General features: G+C 40.6%; 1 protein-coding gene across 1 annotated transcript; it reads right to left on the bottom strand.

The window, feature by feature from the left end:
- Positions 1–3,624: 3,624 nt before the first annotated feature.
- CRELD2 (cysteine rich with EGF like domains 2) lies at positions 3,625–22,193 on the bottom strand. The gene is made up of 10 exons (XM_050936338.1): positions 21,899–22,193; positions 21,034–21,116; positions 19,870–19,980; positions 18,132–18,223; positions 16,535–16,711; positions 15,032–15,130; positions 12,770–12,853; positions 11,586–11,681; positions 10,150–10,290; positions 3,625–4,226 (listed from the first exon to the last, which is right to left on the bottom strand). Exons 1-10 carry the CDS (start codon positions 22,049–22,051, stop codon positions 4,168–4,170), a joined length of 1,095 nt encoding a protein of 364 aa, XP_050792295.1. The 5' UTR covers positions 22,052–22,193; the 3' UTR covers positions 3,625–4,167.
- Positions 22,194–22,413: the final 220 nt, after the last annotated feature.

Raw genomic sequence — 22,413 nt, 5'->3', positions numbered from 1 at the left:
CATCCTACTAGACCAGGGGTCTCAAACACGCAGCCCGTAGGCTGCATGCAGCCCACAAAGTTATTTTCTGTGGCCTGCGAGCTCCTCACAGCCCCCTCCTGCCCTCCCCTAGCGTTTACCTAGAGCGGCTCCAGCCCGGTGTGCACCGGAGGCAGGTCAGGCTCCCTCCCTGCCTGCCCTGCCCATGCGCTGCTCCTGGAAGCGGAAAGAACGTGGGGGAAGAGAGGCGCAGGGCCGTGTGTTGATGTTGCTTCAGGCACCGCCCCCAGCAGCTCCCATTGGCCATGGCTCCCCATTCCTGGCCAATGGGAGATGCTGGGGGCAGTGCCTGAAGCAACAGCAACACACACACACCCCTGTGCCCTTGCTCTCCCACATTCCAGCCGCTTCCTGGAGTGGTGCGGAGGCAGGATGGGCCGGCAGGCAGAGAGCCAGCCCTGCCCCCAGTGCGTGCCAGGCCAAAGCCCGCCCCCCAAACCTCTCCTACAGTCAAATCCCCTGCCCTGAGCCCCTTGCCGCACCCTGCACCCCGACCCCCTGCCGCACCCCTCCTGCACCCCAACCCACTACCTTGAGTCCCATGCCACACCCTGACCCCCTGCTGTACCCTGCCACACCCCACATGGGAGCAGGGAGGGGGTGGAGTTGGGGTGGGGATTTTGGGGAAGGGGTTGGAATGGGGGCAGGGAAGAGGTGGGAAGAGGTGGGGCGGGGGCAGGGCCTCATGGAAGGGGTGGAGTGGGGGTGGGGCTGAGGGCAGCAGTGTCAGTAATGTACTAGTCCTCATGTGGCCCTCAAGGTCATTTGAGTTTGAGACCTCTGTACTAGACTGTCAGTCGCTTTTCAATTGAAGGGGGAGAGAGGGTCTGATAGGGATCGTGTGTGTGTCGGAGGAGAGTGATTGTGTCAGCATGCTGTCATCCAGCCCATCACCCATTTTTATAAGAACATAAGCACAGCCATACTGGGTTAGACCAATGGTAAACAGTGAGGTGGCAAAGTTTGCAGACAGTACTAAACTGCTCAAGATAGTTAAGATCAAAGCAGACTGTGAAGAACTTCAAAAAGATCTCACAAAACTAAGTGACTGGGCAACAAAATGGCAAATGAAATTTCATGTGGATAAATGTAAAATAATGCACATTGGAAAAAATAACCCCAACTATTCATACAATATAATGGGGGCTAATTTAGCTATAACTAATCAGGAAAGAGATCTTGGAGTTGTGGATAGTTCTCTGAAGGTATCCCCGCGGTGTGCAGGGGCAGTCAAAAATGCACACAGGATGTTAGAAATCATTAAAAAAGAGATAGAGAATAATGATATATGGAGATATATGTATCTCATAGAACTGGAAGGGACCCTGAAAGGTTATCAAGTCCAGCCCCCTGCCGTCACTAGCAGGACTAAGTACTGATTTTGCCCCAGATCCCTAAGTTGCCCCCTCAAGGGCTGAACTCTCAGCCCTTGGTTTAGCAGGCCAACACTCAAACCACTGAGCTATCCCTCACGTTAATCCATGGTACACCCATATCTTGAATACTGCATACAGAGGTGGTCTCCTCGTCTCTAAAAAGATATACTGGCATCAGAGGGCACTAAAATGATTAGGGTCCCATCTGAGGAGAGACTAAAGAGGCTAGGACTTTTCAGCTTGGAAAAGAGGAGACTAAGGGGGGGATATGAAAGAGGTATATAAAATCATGAGTGGTGTGGAGAAAGTGAACAAGGAAAAGTTATTTACTTGTTCCCATAATACAAGAATTAGGGGCCACCAAATGCAATTAATGGGCAGCAGGTTTAAAACAAATACAAGGAAGTTGTTCTTCACACAGTGCACAGTCAACCTATGGAACTCTTTGCCTGAGGAGGTTGTGAAGGCTAAGACTATAACAGGGTTTAAAAGAGAACTAGATAAATTCATGGAGGTTAAGTCCATTAATGGCTGTTTGTCAGAGGATGGAGATGGATGGCAGGAGAGAGATCACTTGATCATTACCTGTTAGCTTCACTCTCTCTGGGGCACCTGGCATTGGCCACTGTTGGTAGACAGGATACTGGCCTGGATGGACCTTTAGTCTTGACCCAGTGTGGTCATTCTTATGTCCATCCAGCCCAGTATCCTGTCTTCTGAGAATTCCACATTAATGATTTGCTCTTTGGCACCTGAGCAGCGTGCTCGGCTCTCAGAACTTCATAGAGCTTTGAAAGGGGAAGGGTGCATGACTGCAGGGCAGCCAAGTTCAAAACAGTGAGCAGAGTGGTCACTGTAGGATACTGGGGGAGGCTAGTTATGGTAATATAATGAACAGCAGTGTTTACACTGATGCTTTGTCACTTTAAGTTTGCTGCAAAAAGCTTTATGCCTCTCATCAAGTTAGTTTTATTTTGTTACCAAAATGGAATAGTTTCGTTGCCAAAAGTGGTACTGCAGGGTGTACACCTCCACTGTTTTACTGCTTTTGGCAATAAACACTCTGCAATGTAAACAAGACCAGATATATTTTTTCCTGCTCTTGCTACAGCTAGTGCTCCTGCTGAAGCTCTAATTATCTCCCAGTTTGCTTACTGTAAACATGACCTTGCTTCTCAGATTGCTTAAGGGTGTAGCTCCTAAGATTATCTTCCTTGCTCTAATCATTCTTCTTGCCTTTGTCCAATGTATTAAGTTTTGTAAGATGGCAGCTTTTAGGACACATTGTGAACATAAACTAAACTTAGATTTTTAGGTTTACCTTATGTCCAGCTCTACCTTCACTTTTTCCAATCAATTCTTCCCCACAGTTCCCTCCTAAGAATGCAACTTAATTCAATTTGTCAATAGGAAGACACAGTCACTGATGCTTTTCTGGGACTCAGGGTAAAAGCGGTTCTGATGCTCTAGAAATCCAGTGGTTGAACTGGTTTTTCCCAAGAGCAGGCAACGGTAGCACAAACTCATTTAAAAAACTTCACACACAAAAAAAAAATGTAAAGTAACAAGCTTCATTTTCAATGTTTGTGCTACCATGTGCTGAGTCTTAGTATATAAACTCGTATCACTATTTTTGAAGACACTAGCACTGTCAAGCTCATTGTTAAAGATGATTTTTACATCAATTGGCACATGGAAAAGTTCAGATATTACATACTTAAACTGCACCTAGTGCAATTCACTAAAGACAAGACTGCCAAAGGAAGAATTAATACAAATAGTAACATCAGTTTCAATATAACCCATTGCTTTGTCATTGGGAAGATACTAATAATATATTGTGCACGGTATACACATCAGCAAAGTAGTTAGCGGTGTGCCTATGTAGTATCTAGTGAAAACAGATTTCAAGCAACCCCAAAGACGCAGCTGCTTACAACTATGAGCTCTTTGGTGCAGGGACCATGCCTCAGATAGGTACAACATCTAGTACAACATTTAATGTAACCACTTTATTTAGGAGAAATTTGAACTCATCTGGTTTTGTAGACAACTTCCTGAAGAAACATGCCACTAAGTTTGCTCAGATAATGAGAGCACTTTTCTCCCATTACTGAAACTGCAAACTAATCTTTCTCCTTTCATCTACTTTCCCCTATAACTTCCATTTAAAGCAGAGCGTGGAGATATTCTGCAACTTGAGACTCGCACCAGTCAAAATAAATCTTTATTGAATGCAATATTAGGCATTCTGCTTTCATTTAAGACAAGAGTTTTCCAAAAAGACTCCCTTTTACAGTTTCTAAAAGCCAAATTCTAGTATAGAAAAAATATTCATGGCAGAAGTCCCCAGATGGTCAGTCCATTTTGTTTGAATTATGAATTTCAGCATAAACTTAAGCCCTTCTAAAAGGATGATCATTCCTAGTAGATGCTAGAAAGAGAAATAGGCAGTTTGCTTAAGAATAAACTGTTTTAAAATCAATTACACCAATTCAAACAAATACTATACTTTATCCATCTAGAGTGAGGTTTGTAGTTTGAAGGTTTTATTAAACCTGTATAAAAGAGTGGCAATTATTTGAGTGAATGAAGAAATGCAGCTGGTAGGGCAATTCATCACTATTGGTTTCCAAAATAATCATACTGGCAACCTGAATATTCAACACCATTTCCACAGTACATCAGATAAACAGCACTTCAGTCCAATAATTTAAAGTGTAGATATTAATGTCTTGCTTTGGAATGCAGATCATAAGTCTTCATGTCCAGCAGATGGAGGTGAAGTTGCTAATGTCTCTACTTCTTCTCCTGTAAGAAGTGTCTCAGTTAGAATAAAGCCTCTAATTACATTTTACAATAAGTACCACCATATTTGTCACCTTTTGACTCTGGGAAGTTACTATGTTAAGAGAAACTACTGAAGAGTATCCATCAAGAAAGAACCAGCAACATGTGTCAAGCCATGTTGGGGAGAGGCCTGCTTGTATTAGTCTCCTGGTTCCAGTCTACAGAGCCTATGCTTACTGGAGCCAGTGTTTCTATATCATATATGTTCCAAAGGACTTAATTAGAATGAACTTATAGCAGAAGCAATCACAATAGCAGCAGCATAGCTTTTTCTGTTTTAAGCCTTTGTTTTCAGTGTATTATAATTTTGACTTAAGTTTAAGAATAAGCAATTCAGGTATTTTGATAACAAGGAGAGACACCCTCTTCCAATTAAAACAAAAAACTCTTGTACCTATATCCCAAACAGATGTGTAGGAGACTGACACTTAACAGGGAAATAAGAAGTGCCTTTTGAACATTCTGAGTTATAACCCCATTAATTCACATTGTGAACATCTAATATATCTGTATTCTGTGTTAAACTCAAAATACCTGATCCAAAGCCCACTGAAGTAAATGGGAATATTTCTACTGATTTTAGTGGGCTGTAGGTCAGACGCAGAGAACACAGTTAAGACTGCACACACACATGTGTGGCTAACTTAGCTACTTAGTGAAAATTATACTGAAAGCAAGCATAGCTCAATCCTTCATGACCTTAGGAAGGGTTAAGAAGGACTTTTGCACAATATGGCTCACATGGACTAAGAAAATCAACAGGGACCATCACCACTTAGTGTGACTGTCAGATCTCCCATATTACAGGTCATAGATTTCCACCCTGTAATGCTGGCATCAAGCTCAATAATGTGGTCAGATTAAAGCATGAGGAGGATGAAAGGCCCAGGGAAGCAGAGCAGTCAATGGGAGCAGAGGGAAACCTTCCCATAGTTGGGACCCTCCTTCCAGATGGTGCTGGGGTTGCCTCTCGCACTGAGGTTACCTCTCCGGGGGAGGGAACTCCAGTCACTAGGAAAAGGCAGGTGTTAGTAATGGGAGATTTGATCATCAGAAATGTAGATAGCTGGGTTTGTGATGACCGGGAGAACCGTATGGTGACTTGCCTGCCTAGTGCAAAGGTTGTGGATCTCTCGAGGCATCTAGACAGACTTATGTGTAGTGCTGGAGAGGAGCCGGTGGTCGTGGTACATGTAGGTACCAATGACATAGGGAAGGGTAGGAGAAATGTCCTGGAAGCCAAATTTAGGCTGCTAGGGAAGAGACTGAAATCCAGAACCTCTATAGTGGCATTCTCAGAAATGCTCCCCGTTCCACAAGCAGGGCCAGGTAGACGGGCAGAGCTTCAGAGTCTCAATGCATGGATGAGACGATAGTGTAGAGAGGAGGGGTTTACGTTCACTAGGAACTGGGGAAACTTTCAGGATGGGGGGAGCCTATACAGGAGAGATGGGCTCCACCTAAACCGAAGTGGAACCAGACTGCTGGCACTAAACATTAAAAAGGTTGTAGAGCAGTTTTTAAACTAGGAGATGGGGGGAAGCCAACTGCTGCAGAGGAGCATGTGGATTGGACACAGACTTCTCTTAGGGGAGAGTCTAATGATAGAGAATCTTCAGGTTATAGTCAGGAGCAGAGGATGGAAGAATAACGTTAAGAGCCAGATCAGATGATAAACAGTGACATAAAAAGGAATCTGACACATCAGAAAATGGCAGACAAATAAACAGGGACAAGTTTTTAAAAGTGCTTGTACACAAATGCTAGAAGTCTAAATAATAAGATGGGTGAACTAGAGTGCCTGGTGATAAAGGAGGATATTGATATAAAAGACATCACAGAAACCTGGTGGACTGAGAGTAATTAATGGAACACAATCATTCTGGGGTACAAAATATATCAGGAGGACAGAACAGGTTGTGCGGAGAGGTGTGTGGGGGGGGGGAAGTGGCACTATATGTGAAAGAAAAATGTAGATTCAAATGAAGTAAAAATCTTAAGCGAATCCACATGTTCCATAGAGTCTCTATGGATAGAAATGTCATGCTCTAATAAAAATATAACATTAGGGATCTATTATCGACCACCTGACCAGGACAGTACTAGTAATGATGAAATGCTAAGAGAAATTAGAGAGGCTATCAAAATTAGGAGCCCAATAATAGTGGGGGATTTCAATTATCCCCATATTGACTGGGAACATTTCACTTCAGGACGAAATGCAGAGATAAAATTTCTCCATACTTTAAATGACTGCTTCATGGAGCAGCTGGTACGGGAACCCACAAGGGGAGAGGCAACTCTCGATTTAATCCTGAGTGGAGCTCAGGAGCTGGTCCAAGAGGTAACTATATCAGGACTGCTTGGAAATAGTGACCATAATACAATAGCATTCAACATCCCTGTGGTGGGAAGAATATTTCAACAGCCCAACTCTGTGGCATTGAATTTCAAAAGGGGGAACTATGCAAAAATGAGGGGGTTAGTTAAACAAAAGTTAAAAGGTACAGTGACTAAAGTGAAATCCCTGCAAGCTGTATGGGCGCTTTTTAAAGACATCATAATAGAGGCCCAACTTCAATGTATACCCCAAATTAAGAAACACAGTAAAAGAACTAAAAAAGAGCCACCATGGCTTAACAACCATGTAAAAGAAGCAGTGAGAGATAAAAAGACTTCATTTAAAAAGTGGAAGTCAAATCCTAGTGAGGCAAATAGAAAGGAGCATAAACACTGCCAAATTAAGTGTAAGAGTGTAATAAGAAAAGCCAAAGAGGAGTTTGAAGAAGAACGGTTAGCCAAAAACTCCAAAGGTAATAACAAAATGGTTAAGTACATCAGAAGCAGGAAGCCTGCTAAACAACCAGTGGGCCCCCTTGATGATCGAGATACAAAAGGAGCGCTTAAAGATGAAGAAGTCATTGAGGAGAAACTAAATGGATTCTTTGCTTCAGTCTTCACGACTGAGGATGTTAGGGAGATTCCCAAACCTGAGCTGGCTTTTGTAGGTGACAAATCTGAGGAACTGTCACAGACTGAAGTGTCACTAGAGGAGGTTTTGGAATTAATTGATAAACTCAACATTGACAAGTCACCGGGACCAGATGGCATCCACCCAAGAGTTCTGAAAGAACTCAAATCTGAAGTTGCAGAACTATTAACTAAGATTTGTAACCTCTCTTTTAAATCGGCTTCGGTACCCAATGACTGGAAGTTAGCTAATGTAACGCCAATATTTAAAAAGGGCTCTGGAGGTGATCCCGGCAATTACAGATCGGTAAGTCTAACATCAGTACCGGGCAAATTAGTCGAAACAATAGTTAAGAATAAAATTGTCAGACATATAGAAAAACAAAATGTTGAGCAATAGTCAACATGGTTTCTGTAAAGTGAAATCGTGTCTTACTAATCTATTAGAGTTCTTTGAAGGGGTCAACAAACATGTGGACAAGGCGGATCCAGTGGACATAGTATACTTAGATTTTCAGAAAGCCTTTGACGAGGTCCCTCACCAAAGGCTGTTACGTAAATTAAGCTGTCATGGGATAAAAGGGAAGGTCCTTTCATGGATTGAGAAGTGGTTAAAAGACAGGGAACAAAGAGTAGGAATAAACGGTAAATTTTTAGAATGGAAAGGGGTAACTAGTGATGTTCCCCAAGGGTTGGTCCTAGGACCAATCTTATTCAATTTATTCATAAATGATCTGGAGAAAGGGGTAAACAGTGAGGTGGCAAAGTTTGCAGATGATACTAAACTACTCAAGATAGTTAAGATCAAAGCAGACTGTGAAGAACTTCATAAAGATCTCACAAAACTAAGTGATGGGGCAACAAAATGGCAAATGAAATTTAACGTGGATAAATGTAAAGTAATGCACATTGGAAAAAATAACCCCAACTATACATACAATATGATGGGGGCTAATTTAGCTACAATGAGTCAGGAAAAAGATCTTGGAGTCATCATGGACAGTTCTCTGAAGATGTCCACGCAGTGTGCAGAGACAGTCAAACAAGCACACAGGATGTTAGGAATCATTAAAAAGGGGATAGAGAATAAGACTGAGAATATATTATGGCCCTTATATAAATCCATGGTACGCCCACATCTCAAATACTGTGTACAGATGTGGTCTCCTCACCTCAAAAAAGATATACTGGCACTAGAAAAGGTTCAGAAAAGGGCAACTAAAATGATTAGGGTTTTGGAGAGGGTCCCATATGAGGAAAGATTAAAGAGGCTAGGCCTGTTCAGCTTGGAAAAGAGGAGACTCAGGGGGGATATGATAGAGGTATATAAAATCATGAGTGATGTGGAGAAAGTGGATAAGGAAAAGTTATTTACTTATTCCCATAATACAAGAACTAGGGGTCACCAAATGAAATTAATAGGCAGCAATTTAAAACAAATAAAAGGAAGTTGTTCTTCATGCAGTGCACAGTCAACTTATGGAACTCCTTACCTGAGGAGGTTGTGAAGGCTAGGACTATAACAGCGTTTAAAAGAGAACTGGATAAATTCATGGTGGTTAGGTCCATAAATGGTTATTAGCCAGGGTGGGTAAGGAATGGTGTCCCCGGCCTCTGTTTGTCAGAGGATGGAGATGGATGGTAGGAGAGAGATCACTTGATCATTGCCTGTTAAATTCACTCCCTCTGGGGCACCTGGCATTGGCCACTGTCGGCAGACAGATACTGGGCTAGATGGACCTTTGGTCTGACCCAGTATGACCGTTCTTATGTTTTTATCTTTTCAGTGGCTCTCAACCTTTCTAGACTATCATCCCCTTTCAGGAGTCTGATTTGTCATGCGTACCCCAAGTTTCATCTCACTTAAAAACTACTTGCTTACAAAATCAGACAAAAAAAACAGAAGTGTCACAGCACACTATTACTGAAAAATTGCTTACTTTCTCATTTTTATCATATAATTATAAAATAAATCAATTGGAATATAAATATTGTACTTATATTTCAGTGTCTCATATATACAGCAGTATAAATGAGTCACTGTATGAAATTTCAATTTGTACTGATTTCATTAGTGCTTTTTATGTAGTCTATTATAAAACTAGACAAATATCTAGATGAGTTGATGTACCCCCAAGAAGACCTCTATGTACTCCTAAGGGTATACATAACCCTTGTTGAGAACCACTGTTTCAAGTGACAGAGAATCTGTAACATCCATTAGTGATTTGTTCCAGTGGTTAATTTCCCTAACCTAAAAATTTGCACCCTATTTCAAATGTGCATTTTCTAGCGTCAACTTCCAACCATTGGATCTAGTTATGCCTTTGTCTGCCAAAATAAAGAGCTCTCAGGTATCCGATATCTTCTCCTTGTGTAGGTACTTCCAGACTCTGATTAAGTCCCCCCAGAGTCTTCTCTTTAAACTTCATGGACTGATCTCATTAAGTCTCTCATGGTAAGGTTTTTTTCTCCAGACCACAAATTCTTGTTAAACTGGAGAGGATTCCGAAAAAAGCTACAATATGAAAGACTCTGGTATAGATTTTGTTTGACACCTTACACAAGAGGGTCTCTCTCCAAAGGGGACAACAAAAATCACAAGTAGTAGAAGGAAAGGTACTATCAAATAGAAAGAGGAAGACAATACAATTAAAGACTGATACTTCCTATCTGGGAATGCCTCCTCTACCCACAAACAACTTAAAATTAAAGACATCAAAAAAGGAGGCCCAGATTAAGGGTTGATGGATGTGTATACATGCACCCACAGATGAGAAAGTGGAAGTGACAGGATACTCTCAGAACAAATACAGTGACAAAGCTGTAGAGTATTCACACCTTCTAAGTCTGTATGTTAGGCATGCTGTACTAAAGTACTTTTAGTTTAAGGGCCTTTTTTTAAGTCACTCACCTGTTTTTTCAGTCTGAACACAAATACCATCTTTTTCTTCAAAGCCTTCTGAACAGACACATTTGTAACTGCCTGGGGTATTAATACAGTCTTCATTTTCTCTTAAACACACCTTTTCAGCAAGGTTACACTCATCAATATCTAAAAAAGAAATTAACTGCTTTAAAACAAGTAATTGTTTCATTTATAGTGAAAACTGCTAGCACCCAGTCCCATGTAAGTGTCCAACAATCAGCTACGTAGGGGGTTTGCAAAGAACTTTCAAGACATTTAATTTCAACAGGGGAAGACAAACATTGCTCTCTTCCTCTGTGGACGTCAAGGGCCTTCTAGTATATTCATTTACTGCTCCTCAGTACTGAAGAAGGCAGAAATGCTGCCCATAGTTTTGATTTCTGTCAGAGTAACCTGTCTTGATTCTGCTGACTTCAGACAGAGATGTCAAACTCATTGGGAGGAGTGTGCTGATTCCATGTTTGATTGTAGTTCATGGGGTGGGATAAGTTCAGGACTTTGTACTCGTCTCAATATACAGCAAATCTCACAGATGTCAGTTGAAGATTTGCACAGACGTTGAGGGAAGATTAGAGGCTTTGTGTAGTAAACTATTTTTTCAGTACTATATGGTCACATTCAGTAAGAAAATGCTCCTCTTTAGGCCATCAGTACTTATGCGTGTTTCCTTTTTTTTTTGTAATCTTCCCTCCACTGTTTTGCTCCTTCTTTGTATGTCCTCCGTTCTTCTCTCCAAATTTCCTTCTCCCAGTAACTCCCATTTCCAGGGCTTCACTCCATCCCTTTTCCCAATGCCAAAGTAACCAACAATGAAATACTTCAGTGTCAAATCATCATCCTGGAGCTTCAGAGTTGCCACTCTAATTAGATTAATAGGAGACAGAGTCCACATGTCTGCAGCATTGTTTCAGACTGCCTGCTAACTCTGGCAGACATGACAAACTACACTGTTCACATTTGCAAGCTTGCCTTTAATAAAAATTAAAGCTTAAAGTCTGCATAACGCAAGCATGTACAGTAATGCAGGTAAGAAATCACGACGACTATACGTTTGACTCTCCTGAATGAGTTATCTTGTCACTATAATGGATATACCAGGAATAAACAGTAAGTGTTAAATGCAATACCTTTTCCCCCTGTGTAGCAGTGTCTAGTTTTTTAGGCTTTGCTGTAGATCAGTTTAGCCACATGCAGAGTGTCTGTAAATTAGAAGGGAGCTCTATTGTTACATAAAACCAGTGGTCTGCTGAGCTTTTATTTTATGAAACATTTTGAAGCATTTCCAAACCTGAAGCTCTAACAGACTAACATTAAAGAGAGACACTCAACAATAACCCATCTAGTATTCCAGCTTTTGGGACATGTGTTGATCCAGCAAGTGCACTACAGTACATTAAGAGTAACTCAAAAATCCAACTAACCTGTACACTTTTCATCTTCTATTGTGTATCCAGACAAGCAGTTTTTACATTTGTCAGGACCTTCTCCTGTGCAGCCTACACAGCTAGTATCGCATGCTAAAACAAAACACCATTAATGTATACCAGAATGCAGATGAGATGTAAACAGAAAAGACTGTATCTTGAACTTAAGCTCACAAATTTACATCAGTAAGGAGGGTGTGAAAGAAATTATAGTTCCCAAAATAATACTAACTCGTTCACGTGTTCAACATGAAACCACCTATAGGCTCCTCTCCATCTCTTCCCAATCAGGACTGGGCACTATTATAAGAGTGCTTAATTGAACAATAGGACAGCCCCTGATGAGCTCCAAATTAGTTTCTTCACTGTTGTGCATTTAATTTTGTAATCTTCAATTTGGATTTTGGGGAAGAGGGTAATTCAGCTTCCTTGATTTAAAAAGGAAAAAGAGAACATGAAAAGAAACTGCCTGTGCTGGTTAATAACATTTAAACATTCCCTGTGGGCAGTGGCTGTTATCCATTATTAAGCTCAATAGTTTCTACTATTTAGCCAGACAGTTTTCTGCAGTGAGGGTTTAACATGGCAACAGTACATTAGTTTAGTTTACATTGTGAGGACTTCATGAAATGGAAATATATATTTAGTTTTCTTCAAGCATTTCAGAAGAGTCCACTTTAAGTTGAAACCAGCACAGAAAGTTTGATCAATAAAGAAAGTTTCAGAAAACTATGAGCAAGGAAAAGCTGAAAATAATTAATGGTATTCTAGGTGTAACTATATCATTTACTGCTACAAATAGTATAAGAGGCTTTAACTGTCTTATAAACAAAGTTGATTTATAATGGTGATGTAGACAAGGCTGTAACAAAATGGCAGTATGCGTCATTAATACATTCAGATTCTGAACACCAGTGACAAACTTCAAGACACACTACAGATACTGTCAAATATACAAACATCCCTCAAAATGAAATATGAAAAAAGGAAGAGGACACAAACAGCAAATCCTCTTATTCTAACTTGTGGTTAGGACAGAAAAAAATTATAGTTAAATTAATATGGGTATTTTTGAATCAATAGTATTAGTCACGCTTGTCTAACAGAAGAAAATAACAGAAGTTGTTCCATTCTATACAGATCAAATATTATTCTAAATGTTAAGGTAATTGAAAGGAAACCTTTGCATATAAAAGATCCATTTGTGTTTAGACAGTACTGATCATCTTTGCAAGGAGAAGCCTCTACAGCACATTCATCCACATCTGAAACGTAAGAAATGACATAGGTTAACAGTTAGCATAATGTTTAACTGTTAATCTTAAACATCCTGTAAGAACTACTTTTTTTTTTTTTTTTTTTTTTTTTTTTAAACAGGTCATGATCCAAGTCCTCTGAAGTTAATAGAAAGACTCCTATCGACTCCCATCCAATGGGGTTGCATCAGGCCCACAACGTCCTGAAAGCAAAAAGCTTTCAATGCCTAATATTAATTTGCCCAACTTGGAAATGTATATTTGACACTCAAGTACTAATGAAGCTTCATTCTGTTTAGAGCAACAGCAAGACAGACACTTCAGACTGGAATGATTTCAAGTTAAATTAAAAGCAACTGAGATTGAGAAAACCTCACATCCTATGTGTTCCCAAGTCTAACACTTGGAGGTCTGCATTCTCCTACACTAATCAGATAAACTAGACCCTTAGAGTTACGAATCCCTGAGTTATGAACTGACCCATCACCACACATCTCATTTGGAACCAGAAGTATGCAATCAGGCAGCAGCAGAGACTAAAAGAAGCAAATACAGTACACTGTATTAAAATGTAAATTACTAAAAAAAACAAAGGGAAAACTTAAAAAAAGATTTGACAAGACAAGGAAATTGTTTCTGTGCTTGTTTCATTTAAATTGAGATGGCCAAAAGCAGCATTTTCCTTCTGCATAGTGAAGTTTCAAAGCTGCATTAAGTCAATGTTCCGTTGTAAACTTTTGAAAGAACCACATAACATTTTGTTCAGAGTTGCACACATTTAAGAGTTACGAACAACCTCCATTCCCAAGGTGTTCGTAACTCTGAGGTTCTACTGTATGTAACTTGCAATATTCAGTCACTTCTACCTCACTAGAACACTTCTGCTTTTGCTGCTCCCATGTTACCAAGCTAGCAAAATGCTCAAAGTGCTGTTAAAGATACAAGATTGAAGAGGAAAGTACAATACAGGATTGGAGAAGAAATTAAGTGTGATTAACAAGCCATGTTGAACATCAATGCCACTTTAGGAAACCAAGTACATGCTCATTTTGGCTGTGAATTCAAGGAAAGTATGCAAGTCCACTAAACTAAAAAGTGGATAAAAGCACTATATATATAGTTGGTTTAATAGATGGTTTTGTTGTTCTACAAATAAAAGCACACAACTCATATTTTAATATCAGTAGTCTTACCTTTCTAATGCAATGGATATGCCCTCTCTCCCCTCCTGGGGCTGGGGAGGAGGTGCGGGGAGTGTCTCTCCCTCTCTCCTCTGCCACAGCAGCTCCCTGAGCTGGGGCTGGGAAGGAGAGGAGTCTCTCCCCGGCAGCTGCAGCCCTGGAGCTGGGGAAAGTCACCTCTTTCTCTGGTCACCACAGCCCTGTACATCCCAAATTCCCCCCACCTCCTCTTCTAACCCCTACTATCCTCTCCCACTTACCCCCATTCCTCCCCAAGGCCACCACCTCACCTTACATGTGCGTCTTCTCCAGAGTGCAGGCACCTAATTAGCGAAGCAACGCCTACGTGGCTCTGCTAATTAGGTGGGTGCCCTTCCATTCTTTCATGTGTGGGCACCCAGGCACGCACCTTAGAGGGAATTATCTGCAGACCACCTGAATGGAGCTCGTGGACCATTGGCAGTCCAAGGACCTCAGTTTGAGAACCTCTGCTCTATACTACACCTTTACAGAGTTCTGACAGCTTTAAACCCTACTAGCATTGTTTAGATATACAGTAGCATGGAGATGGCATCAGTTTTCTGCATAACTTTTCTATCAGTTCTCTTAGGCAATCCCACAATACATAGTACGATGGCATTCAAGGTATTTCTAAAGCACTAATTAAAAATATTTAGTATTCAAATGTAACCACATTTATCACCAAGTGTGATGTGATATATATATTACACACACACACACACACACACACACTTGTGGTTCAGTGGATTACAGATGCAAGCTTTCAGTTCACATTACTTGTTCCATGCATTATGTTACAAGTCAGGAATCAAGAGACTTCCATAAATCACAGAACACATCTGAGCTAGTTTCCAAAAGGATATCATAAATGCTCTTATAGTGGAATGGTTTCAAACTGATGTGGTCTAAGCTTATCAATGTTAGGTTCAATTATTTTTTAAAATGCATTTAAACTTTGTGTTAGTGTGGACAAGACCTTGCTTACCCACACAGGTTTCGTCCTCATTTTTGATCCAGCCCTCTTTACAATCCTTGCAGTCTTTGTCAGTTGAGCCAGTGCAAGTTTTACAAGCATCATGGCAAGCTGGAAAAAGATTTTGAGCAGTCAGAGCTACATTAACTTATGCTTTAAACAAATTAGATTTTCTTTCAAAAAGTTTAAGTCTTCAGGCAACCAAGTAGTAGGATTTACCAGAAACTACCTGATCACATTAATGTATAAATATGATGCTTCAGAATAAATTTGAGTTTTTATAAACATCATATACTATCTTATTTTTAATGACACACACTTCCATTCACCCACTACCAAAATCTGACTACCTATAGAGCGGAAGAGAGCAAGCACTTTAACTAGAAACACTATACAAGAAGCTGGAATTTTTGTTTTTGTATTTTGCATAATTTTAATGAAGAATAAAGTCAAGTGAAACTAACTACATGAGGTGGGACAGAAAGTAGTTACTCACATTAGAACTTAGTAAGTACAGAGAAGTTGGCAGCCTTGTGCTGAGAAGAGAGCCATGAGATTATTTGATCACTGAAAGTGATTGGAACCAATTTCACCTCTCATCAGAAATATGGCAACTGCTGCAACCCTTTGTTCACTAATACAGTGTTGGGGCACTAGTTTACTACTAATCCAGAGCAGTGCTACCTACTGAATCAGCAAACTTAATTTTTTTTAGCACCCAATTTTGCTTTAGGACCCAACCACCTGAGATGGCTGACCTCAAAAGGCCTGGTGAAACATGCTATGCATCCAGTATTAGGATTTGATACTGCTGGATAAATTTCTTTAGATCATAATATGAATCAAGTTAGATGGGGAAAAAAAGTGCTACATAACTGCATTAAAACACTGCTAAATAGTGCTACTAATAGTTCAGTTAACGTTAAGTAACATTTTTAGTTAAATCTTACAATCAGGTTTTTTAAGCTACTAAATAAATCTGCTCTCAACTGAATTGCAAAATTAGAGCGTTAGAATCAAGATATACAACTGTGAGGTTTTTTGTTTTAGATGGGACTCAAACAGATTTTGGCTAAAAATATTGTGAAGTGACCAGGATAGACTATTACACAGGCTATAAAGTAGACCACCATATGGTAACCTAAGGTTAAAATTTCATAGGATATTTGCTACATATTTTAATATATTATCTCTGCAATTAAAATCAATAGTTAAATTTAATAATTGAATTATGCTACAAAGTTAAAGATTACTGTCAGAACAGATTAACAAAAAAACAAAGAACGTTCAGAAGAATGATTTGCCAGATCCTCAGATACTCCAGCACAATGGAATATGTGCATGACTGATGTGTCTCACTAAGACACAGTAATCTAACATTCTGATTTTTTTTCCTCATTTCTTGCCATCTTAAATCCTCTGCTTGCATGATTTTCTAAGATATTTTATTAAATATATCAGAATTCTTAATTACTAACAAAGGGTTACACAAAGAGGTAAGCAAATGCTAGTTACCTGCACAAACAGAATGTGTGTCATTTTTCAGGACGCTGAAATAACCATCAGTGCACTCTAGACAAAACTCTCCTGTGTACTCCCTGTTACAACTGCATGATCCATCCCCACCTCTAGTGCCATCTCCATCACATTTACCATTTCCATGGCAAGGCCTTTCTGATCCACCGCGACATGCTATAAAGAGGGTTAAAACATTATAGCTTAGAACTTTTCATTACTATGGGGGGGGGACACCTTGAAATTCTAAACACGTGTATTTTCTATCTCCTTCCAACCCCAACCCTTCTATTACCCATCCATTCCCAAAATGGGCAATAAAAAGTGAAGGGGAATTTATTTTTCATGTTGGAAGATCACATCATGTGCAGAACCTCCTCATTAGTTGTGTTCTACTCTTGAAACCAAAAAAAAAAAAAAAAAAAAAAAGTTCCATGACAGGGTCTTCATTTTGTACTTCAGTATACAGGTCAATGCCAATAATCAATGTCTCAGGGACATCCGACATTAAAATAATGTGTTTCAGATAAAGATTGGTTTTCATAAGAATTTTGGAGTTATCTGGAGTTTACCTGTTGTGCTGAATTTCTTTTTATATCATTTCTTGAAAAATAGATTTAAGAAAATAGATTTCCTGAAAAAAGGTAGCAAAGAGGCCTAGACTGAGGAATAGGCCAACCCTTTGCTCACTTGCACATCCAAATGTTTCAACTCCAACCAGCGCCAATATAAAATAGCTATGTCTGTGCTACCTGCTTACTGGAGTTTTGACTAAGTTAATTCCACTTCAGTGAATTTGGGTTTCAGGAAAACAAATAAATTTCATGTAACTTGGAATTCATATAATCAGGCTTCATCTATTTAGCAACTAACAAAAAGATAGTTGGATTGTGAAGAATGATTAGATTTCAACTGCAGGCAGGTATTAACGGCACTACTTATAAGAGAGGTCCATTTTTGAGCTAAGCCTATTACCATGACATCACTTTAGAGGGCATCCTTGGCCTGCCACTCAGCCAGGTCTGTAGTTCTCTCATAGATGCAGTGTCACTTTGATCTAACCCATTCCTCTTCCCATCTACTTCTCCTACTCTTTTTCCAGAATCACCTAGCTACTGTGCCCCCGTTGCTGCTGTTCCTAAACCTCTCCAGCTGCCTCCCTTCCCATTTCTCCTACTCTCCCTTCCACCTGACCCTCAACTGTGGATTTGCCTGTATCTTCCCCAGCGGTCTCCAGGATGCTTTGCCGTCTCTGGCCTCTCAACTGCTGCTCCATCCTTCAGCTACATTACTTCCATATGTCCACACAATTCTTGCTATTTACTATACTACTATTGTAAATATCATCATGGTATCTGGGCACTAGCCCTTCTTTTTGCCTCACTGTTATGGTTCTGCCTGCTCAGCCCCCACTTCAAGGCACCACTTCCCTCTCACCTCTTTTGATCTGGACCCCCATTAAGTCAGATGGAGTCTCCAACAAGGTTCTATTTTTTACAAAGCAGTTCAGGACAGACAAGCATTAGATGATTGGATAAAACAGAGCCAATATACTCATGGGCTTAAAATTACTGTAATTTTAAATTTAAAGAAATACCAAGGCAGTCTGGTCCATATGTTCCAGAAGGACAGCAAACTTCAGTAGTTTCTATACAAAACCATTTATACAAGTCAGGATACTTCTTCTTTCTGTATAATAAAGACATTCATTTCTTAAAAGGAGTAAAGATTCCCATTTCTAGCTCATCACACAACTCAACAGAACTCTACTGTTTGAAATACACATGTTTAACACAATTCTCAAAAGTAGCACATGGGCAAACTTCTCACCTTGGCTGACTATTATAAAAAAAGTGAACTGCAGTTTTGGAGCACAGAATAAAAATAATCAAAACATATAGATTAAATAATTTTAAAATGGATCACAATTGTTTTCTGTCAACAATGGAAAGAACTATGTTAATTCAGTGACTAGCTGACAGAAGCCTTCCAGAATCTGATGGTATCCCAAAACCAAATTACTTTATTTAAATAATGAAAGATGTGTAACAAACAGAAAAAGTTTAGTTTTTTATTTCATATCCCCTGACTTTTAAAAAAAAAAAAAAAGGGAAAGGCAAAGAGTGAGGGAACAGTCCAACCAGCTAATTTTTTATCTTAAGGTATGGAATATAGCCTAAACCAGCGGTGGGCAAACTATGGCCCGTGGGCCGCATGCAGCCCATCAGGATAAGCCAATTGCGGACCACAGGACATTTCGCCGACGTTGACCGTCCGCAGGCTCGGCCCCCTGCAACTCCCAGTGGCTGCAGTTCGTCATTCCTGGCCAATGGGAACTGCAGGAAGTGGCAGGCTGCAGGGATGTGATGGAGTACATGATGAAGTAATACAAGCACAAGTGGCCCTACTAATCCCAGGTTAAATTGGCAGAACTGGCAGTTAGAGGAGCTACTTTTTTACTCGTAAACTGAGAAAATGTCTGGAACTATGAAGAAGAGATATGGAATCCTACAAAGCCATCCTCGCTGAGTATGATTATTTATTTATATTATAGTAGTACATAGAAATCTTAACCATTGATCGGGATGGCAACAGTAAAAGAAACCATGGGATTGTACTGAAGACTATTATAAAAATGCTACACGTTCACAAGGGATCAAATCCCTGGACTCACATTAGCATCAACCTCCTATCGAGTGAGTTAGTAAGTCAGGAAAACAACAAAAAAACAGAAGAATTGTCTTTAAGGTAATGTTTATCTAGGACAAACAACAAGAAACTCCACAGGCTCATAGATCTAGCAACTTATCCATCCAAGGTGAACAGAACAATATGCCATTTATTGTGCATTATCTTTCCAAATTTAAGAAGAGTTAGGTCTTTTTGCTCAAGAATTGAGATCTCAAGATATTTTTAAGAAGAAAGTTTTGCCACGGTGTCTTAGCTAAATTTCTACCTTTCCTTATTGCTGTACTGCATGCCAAAGGGTGCTACCTTCCAGTCCTGAGATTGCTGCATTTCATAATACTTTGCGTATAGAGTAATAAAGTGCTTTTAGAGTCTTTGGAATGAAAGGTGCAGTATAAATAGCAAATAACATCAGAATAATATCATGGCTACATGATGAATTTTCTCCACAGTTTACCCTGATTCCATAATCCTAACTGATCAGTAACCACAGAAAAAAATATAGTAGTTTCTTACTGAGTTATTACAGTGGGAGGGAGGGAGGCTGAGCTATTCTTATTGATCAGACACAGGATTTGGTAACGATGGATTGTCCTCTTAGATATTTATCCACAAATAAAGAACTCACTAGAGATTTTGTTACCTACAGTTTGAACCACCAGTTCTCTATATGTTCTTCATGCTCTTCTACCATGTTGTTGCATTCAAAGTTACTGCTGTCACACAAGTTCTCTATGATCTCTACGAGACGGATTTCACTAGAAGTGAAAAAAGTTACAAGTTTAAAATTAAATTTAAGAATGGTACGTGATACTGAGTATCTAGACTCTAAACTCTTAACTTTTATTATATGATCACTTTGTGGTGTGATTTGGGCCAGTTTCCAAATATAGCAACAAAACATCCCCTGCAGAAACATAAAAAGAGTTAGCTAATGTTGCATCAACTAAGAAGCCAGTACCAGTGAAGAACAAAATCACAAGAACCACTTTAATTTTACCAATTATATTTATAGATTATAGTGAGTTGCAAAGGAAAAAAAGAAAACACTCAACCACAATATTTTTAATATTTATCTAACGTAAAATCAGATTTCGACAAGCAATATAAATCTACACTTTTGTAGTAACTCAAATCTAGAAGTTTCAGACTAGCATTTTATTATCCAGAGACCAAAATTCAATACTGAATTTGCAGATTGAGAGAAGACTACAATTCAGACTGGCAGGTTTTTTATCCTGCATATGCAAGAAATGGAAAGGTAAAGTATAAAATTGTTCTAGCATTCAAACAGGAAGAAAGTCTGGACCTTTGGATTGCTGTCTGTCAAAGTTGGTCCAATAAAAGGTATTACCTCACCCACCTTATCTCTCTAGTATCCTGGGACCAACAATACTAAAACAACACTGCATTCTACAATAGTGCAGGTATTTAGGGAGCAATTCTTTATTTAACAAACTCTAGTGCAACACATATGATAGCAGTTTGGCATTATGATCAAGGCTATGATAGCTCTGACAGAGGAAAAAAAACATTACTCAATAAAATTGCTAAATAACCTCAAAAGATTTTCAATGGGATAATGTAGCTTAGTTTTTGGTGGTGGTGATAAAAATCAGATTGTAGTCTTCACCAAAAACTGCTATTACTCGTGGAAGTATCAAATTGGTTCCATTTTATCAGAAATCATTAAGAACACATAACTTTTATTTTATTATTCTACAAATTGTGTTCAGTATTTATGCTATAACAGTATTGCAGATGAGAAGCATGGCTTAGTCACAAAGTAAATGTCCATAGATATACTGTACCTGGATTCATACTTGGATAGGGTTCTCTCTTCCCAAGCAGTATTCCCACCACCAAAATTCTTTTTTGCTGTATCTGTTAATCCCTAGAGAAGACAAAATACTTTTTAAAAATAAACTTTATTGAAACAATATTAAATAATATGAAACAACTATTAAAAAGTAATCAAATAAGTGTAATAGGTAAGCAACATTTATAACTTCCACAACATGTGAAGTTGTGATAGGGGCTTACAAAAACGTAAAAGAAGATTTTGAAGCTTACAATCAAATATTATATTAGACAAAGGGATGAAAGGCAACAGGGTGAGGGGGAGAAAACAGATGGAAAGAAAGGTAAGTTAAAATAGTACATGATACCTAGATTGTTATTTGCATAATAAGGTTCTGGAATAGTCTTTATTAAGATTGGTTTTCTGGCTGCCATATGAGAATGTGAGTGAAATCCAAGCCTCACTGAAGTCAAAGGGGCCGGGATTTTATCTCAATACTGGGATGTATGTCCCCACATACAGTTTCTCTCTCACACACACAGGACAGAAGAGCCGGAGCAGACCCGTTCCCGCAGCTGGCGCACCACACCGGGCGGAGAAGCGCTCGAATGAACCACTGCCCAATTTGCCGAAGTCTCAATCCCCATTAGCTCAGCAGCCCCAAAACGAGATGCGAACTGAGCATCTCGCCCCAGTACAGCGTGAGGCACCGGCCGCCCCTGACCCCTGGAGGGAGGCTCTGTCCGGGGAGGTGGCGCAAGGCTGGGAGCCTGCCCCGCTCTCGGAGCCCCGGACGCCTGGGTTCCATCTCCGGGGTCAATGCCCGGCTAACGCCCGCCTCTGCGGCTCCCTCGGCCGCCCCCCGCGAGCCCCACCTGGTTGAAGCGGTCCGCGATGCCCCGGCAGGTGGCGCAGGCCTGGCGGGGCCGCGGCCCGGCGCCCCGGGCGGGGGGTAACAGCAGCAGCGCGGCGCACACCACCAGCGCCGCGGCCACCGGCGCGTAGCCTCCCTGGGGGCAGGGTCTCATGGCGCGGGGGCAGGGGGAGCGGGGCGCTGCCACCCCTCGCTCAGGAGCCGGCTACCGGCAGCGCCACACGAGCCCCCACAGCCACCCTAGCAACCAGCAAACCGAGCCGGCCGGGCCCACTTGCTGCCCCCATTCGGATTTCCGTGTCAGCTCCACGCGTACTCCAGTCCCGGCGCCCATTGGAGCAGACAGTGAGCCCGTAGGAACGTGGTCCAATCAGAGCTCGCCACGCTCGGGGCCAATGAGAATCCACGTGTAGGCCCAGAGCGAGGGTGGGCAGGAAGCCAGAGAAGAAAAAGCGATGGGCGGGGCCGACTGCAGGCTCAGCGGCCATCTTGTGTTCGGGCAGCCGGGAGCCCGGC

This window comes from Gopherus flavomarginatus, chromosome 1, assembly GCF_025201925.1.
Source record: "Gopherus flavomarginatus isolate rGopFla2 chromosome 1, rGopFla2.mat.asm, whole genome shotgun sequence".
Lineage (NCBI taxonomy): Eukaryota > Metazoa > Chordata > Testudines > Testudinidae > Gopherus > Gopherus flavomarginatus.
This window is presented reverse-complemented; position numbering and strand designations above follow the sequence as displayed.